The sequence below is a fragment of the Calliopsis andreniformis genome, chromosome 9 (assembly GCF_051401765.1).
Source record: "Calliopsis andreniformis isolate RMS-2024a chromosome 9, iyCalAndr_principal, whole genome shotgun sequence".
NCBI lineage: Eukaryota > Metazoa > Arthropoda > Insecta > Hymenoptera > Andrenidae > Calliopsis > Calliopsis andreniformis.
The window spans coordinates 6196859-6212008 of NC_135070.1; the positions used below are offsets into that span (position 1 = coordinate 6196859).

Below are 15150 nucleotides of genomic sequence, written 5' to 3' on the forward strand. Positions count from 1 at the left end.
TGTCCGCCAGGTTGAAAATTCGTCGCTTCTCCTGTTCGTCTTGCACGTGACATCTCGTAGTTTCGTTAAAACGGCGCGAAAAAAATTAAAAGCGCACGCATAAGACGCACCAAAACGAGCACCGGTGACGAGCAACTCCTTTTCCCTCAGTGCTTACCAAAACGTTCGTCGATTAATCTTTAAATTGCCGGTGAACGCCACTTGCTGGTCTCGTGCTTTTCCGAATCTCGCTGGAAAACAATTCGAACGCGTTTTTAACGCGCAGACACAACAGTGTGTGTGAGTGCGCGCACTCACCACGTGCGAATCTGAAACGTGTGTGTTTATTTGTGGTGATCAGTGTTGACTGTGTTGCAAGCGGCAAAAGTAACACGGTGAATCCAAGTTGCAACGAATTCGACCGACTGTCGTTACTGGTTACCTTTAGACATGCCTGGGCTGGACAGCAGTAGACAGTGGCATTAGGTGATACACCAGCACACGACACATAACACGCAAAGGCGCGCGCACCAGTCATGGTAAGTACGGAATAATTGTTATTTTAAACTCTGATCCAATAGTGCTGGTTAAGTGAACAATACAAATACGCAATGTCCATTGTTTACACTTAACAAGAGACACTGACTGAAATCAAGCACTCTGCTCGTTGAAATTAAAATGCAATTACGTGTTTTGTAAAACTGACGAAGTAGGTATATACATTTTTTCCATAAAATAAATGCAGAATTATGTACCAGTTTCTTTTATATAAGCTCACTGTTCATTGAAGAGTTTATAGCATGGGATTAAGTTTTGGAGTCAGTTCACATTCGTGGTATCCCATTTTGGTTTCGTCGAAAATTGTGCGAGACAATGCGCGCAAGTAAAACTCATAATTTCAAAATTCTAAATGTTTTGAAACTATAGCGAATATAACAATGAAACTATCACGAGAAAATATTGTATACTATACTTCGAAAATAGGAAAAAGTTGCGATACTCTTTCCATTCATAAAATAAAACTACAGGTAAAGTCGTGATTCCACAAATCTGTTACATCTTAAACATACACTTCACAGTTAGAGCATCTGGCAAGAGCTAGATCCGTCAGACAGTAGACTAAATCTGATGCGATGTTTGATATCTTTATTTAACTACTGCCTCAAAGGAAAAAGGGAAAAGGAGCATTTGACTTAATTTCTGCTTCTTAACTCGAACTGTGCACATACGTAATTCTGTGGCATCTTATTTTAAATACAAACACTGTGTACACCTCGTTAAAGATAAATGAACGATACCATTGTGATTTCATTTACGATAAGTGTGCGTACGCTGGGTATAATAATTTACTGCTTCAGCGAATAATTAAGTCGGGGAAAAGCGGTAAGCTTATTGAGTTCCATGTCCTGTTGCATCGTGCGTTTAATACGCCACTTCTTTTTGAAATAACCACGGGATACGAATGCACGTTCATCGCGTGCTCGACCGTTGCGGCTCTTCGACTTCAGGTTCTTGCGTGCCACTTATCGTTCGAACTTTAATCCAAATTTAGGTCTACTAGTTGTGAGCTAGTTATAACGTGGCCACCACAATTAAATCGTCGAAGTGTATCGTTTGATTATGGTCTTAGAAAATTCCTACCCGCTCAAGATGCGTACATGGGCACCTATACGTATATCTCGTTAGTCGGGGAATTTAGTTGAACTGTGTAGAGTGTAGGCGAAAGTCTTCCGTTTGCGCGAGAAGTTGAACCTTGTTACGGAAAAGCAATCACACGTATATCAAACTTATTTATACGTTAGCAACGTTTTTGTCAGCTTGCAGTTAGAGGTAATAAGCCAATAGCAACAATCATTTAACTGCATTACTCGTAATGATACAATTGGAGATTGCTGCGTTTCGATTGACGCTTTCTAGACCTGCGAGTTTTATACATTAGCGAATTACTCAGTGATATTAGATGTGTAGAGCGTATCGAAACCTATGTTCGTAGCTTCATAAATATGTTTTGCAACATAAAAATAACGAAAAAAGTTGTCTCTATAAACCGTTGCGTTACTTGACCTGAATTTAATAGGTAAAGGTCTATGAAATACGATATTCTATAAAACTGTTACATTCACTATGAAAACTGGCTTAGAAACGAAATCAAATAGGGCTACTGTTCAGAAGAAATTTCGTTAGTTTCTTTTATGTTCTATATAATGACACTAAATCCAATTTTGAAACTTTTAAAGTCTTTGTGATTTTGATTTCCGTCGTCAAAGAAGGTTTCGCAGAAAATTAGGAACATTCGTTTTCAAGTCTCCGATGAAGTTATTTCCAGAGTGATAGAGTGTGGGCTCAGCGTCTTTCTTTTCTTGCACAATAGGTCGCAGTGCTACATTTTCTCTGAGCGATTAAGTGCAAACGAACTCAATGAATTCTGACGAGAAATGAACGACCCGTTACCATCATTAAATTTCAGTAGCAGTTTTTACTAATATTATGAAGCTAACCTTTCATACACACGTGCCCCGACGAATGATTCGGTCAGTCATGCGTGCAGGTTGCAGCGAAACCTGGCTCTAAAGGCGAATGCAAATGATACCTTTGGGTATACGTATCGTTGCTTCGACCGACGTTTCCTTTTCCTGTCTCCACTGGCTCGACGACGAGGCGGTACTCTAATTACATCGCAATGAGCATGTAACACGAAAAAAGATTCCCTGTAGATTGCATGCATTCATCTCTACGCAACTCGTTCGAAAAACTTCCAATCGATATTGTCTGTGCACGAAGCAACAGCGATTGTGAACATTCTCTTTCACTTTGCTCCCTATCATTAAAATACCATTCCTTCGTGTTGTATATAATTATGCGACGTTACGCGAGACGAGCCAAGCTTATTGTTAACATAATCCACCGGGAAAGCTCTCTCCTAATTGATTTTTAGCTACAGTTTCACTTGTTCAATCTTGTGAAAAGGTACCAGTTCCTTTGAGTTTTCAAATTCATTTGGTTTTCCAAGCAACCTGTAAAGTATCGGAAAGCTCCTATTGTTGGAACTCTGAAAGCAGTCTGGGTTGAAAGAACTTCGAGCAAACTCTCTAATAGTATTTGCCTTCGAATTAAATAAGATTTTTCCATTGTTGACTCAGCAATCGTCTAGTCCCATGGTAATTCGCAAATTACTGTTCACGTAATACGTGAAAATCGGAGTTCTGTGGATGAGGAAAACGTACGCCCATAAAGGTATACCTTCCGTGGCAGAGTTAATTAGAAAGTCCAAGAGAATTTAGCGAGTCATTTTGCTCTATTATATCCTATTAACGTTTCTATAATTTATCTTATTGTACCATGGTTTGGTTACCACCCACTTTCCCGTACGCGAATATTTGTACTGGTTTCTTCATAGCCAGAAGTTGGAAAGACGATAATTATCCCATTACAGTATCTAATTTCCTGTTGAAATAATCTTCTCTGGGAAACTAGGTAAAAACAAAAGATTCTTACTTTCATTATTATTACGTTAACGCCTTCACAAATTTCCGTATCCATGTGTAGAAAATACACTAAAATTGGAAAGTATTATTACTTTCATTCAATATTAAATTATTCACACCGAATATTCTTGCAAATAGTCTATCAATCTCAAAATATTAGGTTGTTTCATAAATTCTTTTTGGAGTTTGCACAATTGGCCCAGCAAAAGACGACAAAGACTTATGAGACAATCTAATATGATCAATAAAAAGAAACCACACGGTAGATATTGCAATAACATTATAAGATACCTAAAACTGGTATTGTACCTAAAAAGGTACAGTGGTCATGAAAGGGATGAGGCACGATTTTAAAGCGACAAAGGCAGAAAAGTGTAAAAGGGTTAAACGTCGATCGCGACTAGTTTTTCTGGAATCGACAGGTTCCAATAGAAAACTCGCTCATCCACTTGGCTCGGAGCGTTTCAGAACACTCTCGTATCCGAGTTCTAAAGTGCCCTCACGTGTACTCGCGGTTCTTCCAGTTAAATCGGATGGCGCGCGTGCTGCCTCGAAATCGGCGCGTACGTACCTCGAGTCAGCGTGTATTGTTGTTCCTGAAAAATAACCTGCTCCTCAGAGGGGAAACTGATGAAAGGTAGGTGGAAAAGAGGATAAAGGGTACGTAGTGGAGAAGCAGGTATCGGCTGGGGAAAAATGACAGATACGAAACGGTTACTATACCAGTCGACCGGTTCTTCTTGTTACTAACTTCCTCCGCGCGACATATACTGGGTGACGATCACGACAAACCTGATCGTTGACGTTTTCTACTGTATACCGTGTGAGACGACTAAATGTTATTCGTGTGAAATAATATTCCACAGAATTCTCAATTTTTATAGGTAGCATGAAATTTTGTAAGGGATGCAGGAACTGTTGGAAAATAGTACATTAATAAAATACTCGTGTAAATATTTCTGTAGAGATCAATCTCGAAAATTGTTGTGTTCTGTTTTGTAAAAAATTTCTCTGCATTCACTTTTTTAAAAATAATGTAAAAATTGAAAGCTTGTAGTGTTATTGAAGACCGAAGTCTAGTGAGCCATTCATGTGACGAGCCTCCTCTTGCAACTGGGGTTACAGTTTTGTAAATAAAAATCATGGACCAAAGCGAGCTCGCAAAGTAAGCAAAACAGAAAAAACAACAATTTAGCATTCACCCACGTGAACCGTATTTACTGTTTTGAGATTGGAATCAATTCTAAAGAAAGTGTCCCCAACATTTTTAACGCTTTCTGTATCGTCAAACGTTTCACATTAATAATACTAACTGAATTTACTAATCCAGAGTTCATGATTCAATAAAGATAGTATCGATTTGCTCAATGTTGCGTGAAATGTTGCAAAAACATTCTATTTTCCACATCGAGCAAAAAATCAAGTGTACTAGTTTCTCCAGCTGTTTTTCCCCCTATTTCCCCTGGGAAATATTATGTAACACGGTTATCTCATGGGGATACAAAGATAGACAGGCACGGCGAACGTAAGTTCGGCCCGATTGCCGAAACGAGTTTGTTGAATTATCAAATGTCACGGGTCGCGTACACCTGTTCGGCAATTAGGTAACGTGAAAGCTGGAGAGACGGAGGTGTAACTGTACTTGGATAAAACAGCGGTTTCTCGAAAGAAAAAGATTGAAATTAAATTGCATAGGAATCGTCAGCTTCTATCTGAGTGTACTATCACGAATAATTGTAAGCTGGTCGATAAATCGTGTGGTATCGTCGCTCGAGCTGCATCGGAGCGTCAGTGCATCGGCTTTATTTAAGAAGACAAACGCGAAATGATAATGCATTAAAGTAGAACGAAATCTCTCGACGTGCACGCGGCAGGTTTTCATATGACGGAGCAGCCGTGCGCATAATTAAAGCAGAACGCGATCAATGATAAATCGGAGAACTGAGTTGGAGTTCGATAAACAATTTTAATTACGGAGACGACCGCCGCGGTAAATTTGCGGTTTCGAGGATCAGGGTAGATAAAGATCCACGGCTGACTAAATATCTGTTATGGTGGAGCGCGTAGCCGTAACAAAGAGCAGATTCTCATACGGATTGAATTAACGCGGTAGAAGCATGCCTTTTTTCCCACGTTCGAGTCACAGACTCTTTTCGCGTGTTGGAAAACGCGCGACAGCGATCACCGAGCCTCAGATGCACCGCCGAGATAAACACGTTCTTCCTGCTCCTTAACAAACTCCGCATTAGCGATCGTCTGGGATCAGGATGTAAACATAGACAGAAACGCAGCTTGAACAAATTCCTGGTTCTATGTCCTTCCTTATCGTTTGCAATTATGACAATTACCGTGTCGTAATCGTGTCGCAGATTTCATAACAGTGTGCAGCGGTCTCTCGACGCAGGCACGTGATTCGATATTGGTAATTAGCAGGGAGACAATTGCTTAAATTCAATTTAGGAAAGTTATTTCGAAGTCGTATGCATATTTTAATTATTTTTCCAAGGAATATTAGTCGTTTATACCTGTTCCAGTTTAATTTAATCCAGACTTCATTAAAATACCAATAAGGTTTAGTCAGTGCTTTTGTGAATCATCGTTGCTTAACATCTTGCAATTTTTTGTGTTATGGGAACCGCACTTGGTAGCGATTTCCTCTGTTTCAAGGAAATGAAATTACACACCTTTTAGTCAGCTTTCTAGGAAGAAATCCTATGACACGCGATGAGCTGATCGATCTAGGTGAGCACGTATCGCATGAATTTGACAGGAAAATGTAACGAGTTGCTAACGATGACTAACGATTTGTTGAACCTTTATTATTCGAGACAATAAACTAACGCTGTAAGTTGTCGCAAATGCGATGCTACGTTGAAGTCTAGGTGTTTCACCTGACGCGATTTAACGCTAGGGTTGGGTTTGCTCTGCTTAGATCGCGCATCACCTTCCCATCAGCGCTAATTAGCCACGGAAGGCCGAGAAGATGCGATTTCCTCTCGCACCTTGCATTTCAGCACGAAAGTTGGCCATTGTTTAAAGCTGCACGCATGTGAACAGTGTAATTTCGTTGTGCTTCAGTTTAGAAGCAATTGGAATCTTTTTACTGAAATTAATGCAAATTTCGAAAAAATTTCATTCGATTTTTATTCAATTTTAAACGAAATCAAAACTATAAATTATCTAACGCAATTTTTAGAATAAAAATAAAGAATTGGAACGAGACATAATGTTCTACAAAATTAAAAATTCTTTAAGTTGATTACTGCAGGAGGCTTGTTTTTACCTTGACTCCAATATAATTAAATGCAATAATTATGATGCATTAATTTCTGCAAATAAAAACTACATACAAGATTTCTCCAGTTACTTCATGACCGTAAACTATCGCAAACATAACATTATCTTGCCCAGTGGAGGATTTACTTTTACTTAATCAGCTGTTATGCATTAAATTGCTCAAGACGGACCTTGAATATAAATCCTTTGAGATAATTCATAAATATCTCTTTTATATCCTTTATAAATATCTCTTTCGCAAAATACTCTCAGACAACTTCTCTCAGACGCGTCGAAAGACGTTCCGGTTCCACGAAAAGAAATTTCAGCCTCGTCCGTGTTGCATCGACTCCTTTTCCTCTTCCTCGAAGTTGAGACGTCCAAAGCCGGATTTTTCGCGGCCGCCGGGACCGCTATGAGCCAAATACTCGCGTACACACGTCCCGTCGTATGGTTATATGAACGAATGTACAGTTACACGAATCGGCGAAGTCGAAGAAGAGGTACCGAACTGAAAAGAGGAGCGAGGAAGAGGAAGGCTCGTGTAGAAAGGAGGCCACGAGCGACCTGACCGTCACCGTTATATTGGCGCCCACGGCGAAGCACCTCGGTTCACCTCGATTTACGACTAGTTTCTCGTAACTCGGTACCACGTGTGCCACAAGTTTCGACGATACGTTTGACCCCTGCACCCACCTGTTCGGGCGAACGCAGGTGGCCAGTTCATACACAGTCGGTGCAACAGGTATACACGCTTAGCGTCGAATAGATTAAGATGGTGTTAATTTCGCCGAGGGAAAGACAAATCGGTGTGACATTAGAGGAGACCTTCTGCCCCGAAGATATTCTCGTAGCGAATGCTGTATCCGATTTAGCTGCCTTCCTCAATATTTAACCAATGCAATTGGATGTCGTGTTGAAACAGCGTCGAATGAAATAGGAGACGACCGAAGGTGTAACATTAGGCGAGGATAATCTTCTTCCTTTTTTAACGTCCACGTAGCGTAGACGGGAGCTTCAGGCCTTTCTAGAATGCTTCTAATTTTGAAGTGACTTCTGAGAAGCAGGAACTGTAATTTCTGTACATGTTATGTCGTGTTGCACATCGATGCAACTGGTGGCAACGCTTTTGCTAGAGCTAATTACGGCGAACACTGACATCTTAATCGTTGAATATCTAGGCGATGGAGATAGTTAAAGAGCAGAACGACAGCAATTTTATTCTATGCCTTTTAATTACTTTATCATGTACAATTATCAACCCTGCGTTCTTACTCCCTATCCCATGAAGGAAACGGAAATTAGTGGATACGTGCTTCATTAATACTTTTCAGATACGCGCCTACGTACGGTTGTTGGCTATAAAATACAAGAGCTATCTGTAAATTTATTCCGCAGGTGCTAATAACGCGTGTCTTGTCTTTTTTTTTCTCAATTTATTTGTCTCCTCTCGTGTCGAGTAACGAAATAAACGAAAGCGACTTGTCGCCATAATAAATTCTCAATGGCTAATATCGCTGTTGGAAGTCGTGAATGGCAGTGATCGTGCATCTCTGGTTCAACGGCGATGATTTGAAAGTCAATGCGATGTGGACGGGGACGATCCCTTTCGCACATACCGGAAAATTACCTCGTACAGATCGATGATCTCCTAGAACGGCACGCGAGTTGTTCCATCGTTGTCACGATCTTGCCAGAGCTATGGTTTCCATAGGACGTGACTACATGGAGGCACAGGAAAAGAAATTCGCTTAAATTTTCTCCTGTAGTATCGTTATACACGTTTCCTTGGTTTACTTCCTCGTTTCTGTAGGTTTCCTTTCGAGACACTGCGGAGTGTCGAGTCTGAGCAATGTGAATTCTCATGGGAATTGAAAGGTTTCTACGTTTGTCACTTTTTAAGTCAATTTGTTAACTGGGTCATTCGTTGATGCGCATGGAACATATTTATAGAATTCATAATTTTCATCAGTTTCACAATTTCAAAAAGTCACGTCATTTTTTGAGATGTGTATAATTAAAATTTCATTAATGTTATACTCACAATGAGTATAAAAGCATATTCTAATTGAGGAACATCTCATTACAAAATTGTTAGACGTTACGTATTCAGTATTACTTCCAGTCATAATTGAATATGAATACCCATTGAAGGTTTCTAGTCTAAAATTTCCCTTTGAAAGGGATCTGTATATAAAGTACAAATTAAATTACGTAAAACCTCCAGGGTGACAAAGAGGGTGTATTATACCGTTGCTAGTATGAAGTTGAATTCCTTTTACTCGAATAAAGGCATCATGCATTTGTTACTTCTTTAACACGTGCTGCTACTCATATACACCCCGAAATTAAATAGCTAAACACGAACACGATCCACTTTGCTTGCTAATTCACTCGCGTGTTTCAACAACGCCAGTGTTTGAATACCTCGATGAACCTATGAGAAGAAACACTGTATACGTTATCAGTCTTCTTACATTCAACTTTATCATTATAACTACTAAGCGTTCTTTATAAAAAGAAACTGAGTTAATTTCAAAATAAAAATAAAAACAGTACTTCCTTTATTTTATTTAAAAAGTATCAAAAAGGTAATTTGTCCACTATTTAAACATAGCTCTCTTTTTAAAAGCATGCAAATTAATAAAAATCTACAAATCGTGAAAAAGCCAAGCAGCTACATTTGCATAGTGAATACTAAATCGAATGCTAAACACACAGTGCAGCTATTTAGCTCCAAAGAATTTTTCTGCCTATTGATTCAGAGACGTGACAGCATATAGAAAACGTGGCTTACGTCAAAACTATCTAGCCAAGAAATACCCTTATGCATTGTGTCGCGGGAATCGTGTCCCAGAATTTATTAGCACGAGTGAAAGAGGTTCCCTTTGCTGCTTCGCTTCCATTCAATCGTACGTTTTCCTTAGATATTTTCTGCCAGTTTACGACCTCCCTCGACTTCCAGCTATCTCGAGACTCGGTCGTTGCTTCGCTCACCTACAGAAACAATTTATAAGCCGCGTACGATCTCGTTTAACTCGCATACTTGGTCGAACGATCGGTATCTTCCTTTCACAAACCCTGAGGGATTCGTAGGTCGTGGTTCGAAGCATTTGATCGACTCGCGGTTCACACAGATTTGACGTCGCTGAAATTTGGTGTTATAAATACGTCGGTTGGTCGACTTTGACTTCAAACCTTGTTCGCGTCGATGGTTAATGACCCGTACAACGCGTGACTGATTTGCTCGTTAATCACCATCGCGAATTTATGATTGAAAAATGACCACACCCGATGCGCGCGAACCCTCCCTCATACGTACCAGCCCGCTGCTCGCGTTCTACCACGTTCGTCCTATTAATTATCCTTTTGCCCTGGATTTACATAGCGACAGCAGTACGACAAGTACTTCCTCGGTTTTCCACCATCTTCCATTACGTTGGCAACACGTACATTATACATTTACCGCTACTTCTGTTTATACTTGAGGGATGATTAACGAACCGACGAGCAACTGTTCGCCACGTCCTAACGACCGTATTTTATCGACCTTAGACTCGGGATTTTTTTTTGCTACACGGACAAGGCGTATGCATAGTATCAGTAGACATGTTAAATAGAATATTAAGTTTGTTTTGAAGGCATATAAGTTTTGAGGAGAGCTGTTCTATGTTAGTGGCATGTTCCTTGTAAGGATTAATTTCTGTAATTTAGGTTGGAAGTGAGAAAATATTTTTGTATATGAGAGCAGAGATGGTAACAAATTTATGTTTAATCATTATGGTATCAAGATATGGTCATTCAGATTTCAAAGAATTCGGGTCCAAAATATTAAAATAGTAATAAAAAAAAAAAAAAAAACTGAAAATCGATCATGTCGAGGAAACAGTATTATTGGGTTTCCTGGATGACCCTATCTCGATTTTCTAAGGGATAAAAGTTGAAATGTTTCTGTCGCAAGGTATACAACTGAGCTAACGAGGATAAAAAGTGAAATTTTAATTTGGAACTATTTTCGAACGAAAACCGCAACGTATCGATGACTGCGTGAATTGAAACACAGAGTTCGCGAATTCGGTGTATGTTTGTTCCCAAATTAGTTCCTGAATGCGGAATGTTTGCCAGATCGAGGCACCAATTTGTTTCTCCTTTTTAAAGGCGCGGCGCTTTTAACTGCACTGCTGGTTACTGACCGTTCCCACTGAGTCGCAGGTCGTGGAGCAGGTAGCCAGGTGCAGGACATGAAGGATAAGAAGGAAGGGGCTATATGTATAGCTAGGCATGGAGAAAGAGAAGGTGAGAGCAAAAACGCGTAAAGTAGAAGCCGGGTCGGAATTCCTGGGCCAAAAGGTCGATCGGAACTACGATACGAATGTTGGAAGGACTGACCCTTCTGAAGAGTTCGTTATACGTAACAGTCAGGTGTTATAAAATCTTGATTCCTGCGAGGCAACAATTTAATATTCAATCAAGAACTCAAGCAAAAAGATTTCATTTATAATACCAACATAACTTGAAATCGTATAAAATTATGTACGCCACTTATTAGCTGGCAAATGAAGGTTTCTTCCTTTAGTTTTGTAAAAAATCGATTCGATCATGAAGCCACTTTCCTGAACCTTAGACCTATGGCACTGGATAATTAAGAGATTTATATGTACTGAAACATGTGTTCTCTTTTATTTTGATTAGTCGTTAATAGAACGTTCTTTATTTAACATTTTCAGTTTTCACACTGTCAATTATATTTCTTTTAACATGCGCAAGTGCTTCTCATAAAAGGGGGTGTTATTGTGGCTTCCTGAGGGCCACAATTCTTGTAACAGTTCCTTTCTCGTCGTCAGAGTCATGTTTCCAACCGCGATCACCTAAATGTCCACTCGTCGTACTAAAAAAAGATTAACCCATATCATGTGTCTCATAAATATCAAATTGCAATTATTACGTGAAGCTTCGAAGAAGGAAGCAAGGTCGAGAATGGTCTATCCTGTCGCGAGTCCCCTTTGCTCCATTCCAGTGACTCCTGTCCCATCGCTTCGAGCCTCGATAGTTCGAACACTGTTCCCATCCACTCTTCAGTTTCCTCTATTCATATTCACAATCAGCTCAGATCATTATACGTTTCATCGAAGCTCGAGTTTAAATTAATACCGTCGCAATCAATCATTACGCATTTAATGAACATCCACCGATTCCTCATTATGGCTAATTGATTTCACCTTACGCAAAACTGACGCAACCAGCCACTGTTGCTCTTGACTCAGTCGAGCAATTAAAACGTCTCGTTAAGAACGCCCGTGTAAATGACAGTTGGCTATCATTAATTTCGCCTTGGTTTCGATTCACCGTTGGCTCCTTTCGCGAATAGCCACAGCTTGTCCATTATCCTCTGAATGAAACTTCTTGCAGTGGACTTCCACCATCGAGCAGCGGCAGTGGCAAAAAAGTCTCACGTAAAATTTCAATTATTCCCTGTTCGTGTACGCGAGGTATCCCGCGGTTAATTGCGGTACGTTACTATTCTTGGAATATCGCCGTGGCCAATGGGTGGCTGCACCCCGAGATGTTGCACCGTAATTATAACAGGCGCAACGCTGTATCGAATGCAGCTTTTCAAAACAACGATGGAAACATTGTTATGCAGCAACGCTTTTACGACCGTGATGCCTCTAAGCGTACTTGTAATTAACTGGTCGATTGTCCAAGCGTGCGTATAGCATCCCCGCTTTATGAACTCTGGGATGTTAAAAAGTGAATCGATAGAGGTTTCTAAATCGTCCGCGCGCGGTCTTCATGCCTCTCTTAACGATGGCTCTTGGCAACGGGAGCTAGCGGATACCTTGCAGAACTTCGAGCTGGCATCTTCTTTCAGGATCAGTGCGTTCATCGGTCGAATTACTTGGAGAGTACGATTAGCTTTTGGGTACAAGCCTGAGTCATCCTTCGTACTCTGTACATTCGTTCCGATTGGCTTGTTGGAGGCACGGCGATGTCAATAGCGTGAGGTGAGCGTGAATTCCTTTGCGGCGACTCGTGATAAATGTCAAGTAGCTAGCGTCGTGCGAGTGGATGGTTTCCAGGTTTCTGAAGCATGCTGATCAGTTTCACCGTGTTCTGAAACGTTTTAGATTCTTGGTGGATAAATTGGTTAATATTGCTGAATTAGTAATGATAGAAAAATTCAAATATCTTACTTTTACGTTTGTATAGTACCGATATAGTCCTTTTATCATATATGGAAATTGGATATTTGTGACTGTTTCATTATAACGCCATGAATAAAAATGCTTGTCTGGTAATATGCACCCGTTCTCCATACTATTGTGGGAACATGCGATGTTCGATGCACGTCAGCACTACCGTAAGCGTTTGCTAATCCTCTGCTCTCCTCAGGCTAGCATTCCTTTCTTTCCCCTCAAGTTTCGCTTCTTAAGCTAATTTTTTTATTACGTAAACCAATGCTTCGTGCACTACGTCAGCCCTGTTATTGCTGGTTTCGCATGAAACCATCGGCACGCATCGTTCTCAATTTCTCAGATTCAAAAAGTCGGTCGAAGGCAGCCGATATTGCTGTCTCTGCGAAAATCGTTATAAATACCGTGTCGTAAAAATTAAGGGCACGTTTTTTTTTCTTCTTAAGATCCTTTTAATTGAAGGTGTAATTTCATTTTGGAGCAACGCATACTTATCCCTGATGTAATTACAAATCTCTACTACCTTCTCCTTTAATGCTTATATGTCTGGCATCGTCGCTACCTCAAAATTAGCATAATTAATCGATATTAGTCACTGCAGAGAGCGAAGTTAAAGCATCGTTAGACGGAGTCGTGTTAATTAGAAGGAACATCGAATTCATGAGGGATCGAGGCTTGGTACCTGTAGGATAAAAAATGAGGCAAGGAGCGGAATTAAAAGGGCGATTTTCTGATTCGAGAGAAATTTAACGGATGTATTTCGTAAAATCGTACGGCAGCAAATTTCTCGCATGTGTGTTTACGATCCTCGTTTTAATTATCTCGGTACGAAGATTCTCTCATAATCAAGCTGGAGACCCACTCACGAACATGATTTATATAACGTATCCGCATCTGAAAAACTCGTTTCAGTGTGAAACTGGGCTGCAAGTTAATTGGCTACTTCTCCCCACAATTGAACTTTGATTATAAGAATATTTCGACACTCACAGATCCAACATATTCCACCATAATATGAGGGTAACATCAGTAATAAGGAGAGACATGCTTTTGGGAAATTTTACCACATTAATATACCTATATATATTAGATCACCATACTATAGTTACCATATTATTTATCACTGGCATATGTTCGTTATGAAACTCAAAAATTGTATTTGTATGCACTTCAAAATGCATAGGTTTTATTTAATCGATTTTCGATTTATCTTTATTATTTATATTTATTTTCGATCGATCTTTAATCGATCGAGTCAGATTACTGACACAGATTGTATATATTAGAAGTAGACAGTACGTTTGTACAAGTTCTCACTGTTGAGACTTTCAGGTATTAATCATTTCCTTTTGGAAGAAATTTTTCAACGTTTCATAAGTATTGTACCTTCATTAGGGTTACTTACATACTGTATCAGCGTGTTATTCAGATCCTTAATGAAGCAAGTTGCAATGCTTGCGAAACATTGGGAAATTTCTTCCAAGAGAACTCGACTGTCACCCCAAAGTTTCAACAGTGAGAACTGCACGATGTCAGGTCATGAGAGCCTTCAATTTCTGTTACAGTTATACTTCGGCAAAGAAATATAAAATTACTCGACAGTTGAGTAAATGGTATTCCGCAAAAATAAAAGAATCGACTTAACACCTCTTACGATTCTAATTAGTTTTCTAGATACAGTTTCTAGTTTAAATCTACTAGATTTAGTTTTCTTAAACTTAACACCTCTTACAATTCTATTTAGTTTTCTAAGTCTTTAAAACCATAGTTCTTGCATCTCTTCTATATTCAACTAAAGATAATATTCAGTTGTACCACATTGAATAAAAAAACGTATTAACACCTTGAAGACAAATGACCCATTCGTTGGGTCAATGGATATTTCTCATTAACCGAGCACACAGCATTTGAGTAATTTTTGTACTTACTGAAATGACTGTCGTCAGCAGCTGGGGACAATCTTAGCAACATACCCTGGTCTCGACTGTGTTAATAACAATTCACATTAACATATCACGTGTCTATCTTAATAGAACATTTGCATTTACTTAACACCGCGAATTGACACGTGACAAAGAAATTAATTTACGAGGGCGATTATTTTTGCGGCACTCCAGTGTAAATTTGATCGTGTCGTCTAGCGGACGGTGCCCTGCAGTGATCTTCGCCGCGGACTTCTTCCTGCTCTTTTCTCTGCTCGCGTGGGTGTCGCGGCG

At 39.7% G+C, this 15150-nt stretch overlaps 1 protein-coding gene across 1 annotated transcript in view; it reads left to right on the forward strand.

The window, feature by feature from the left end:
- The first annotated feature begins 95 nt into the window (after positions 1-95).
- Cad99c (cadherin 99C) overlaps positions 96-15150 on the forward strand; it is a 116420-nt gene continuing 101365 nt past the window's right edge. The window contains exon 1 of the mRNA XM_076386068.1: positions 96-518. Coding sequence (XP_076242183.1) covers positions 516-518 — 3 coding nt within the window. The 5' untranslated portion in view covers positions 96-515. The remainder of the gene's footprint in view (positions 519-15150) is intronic.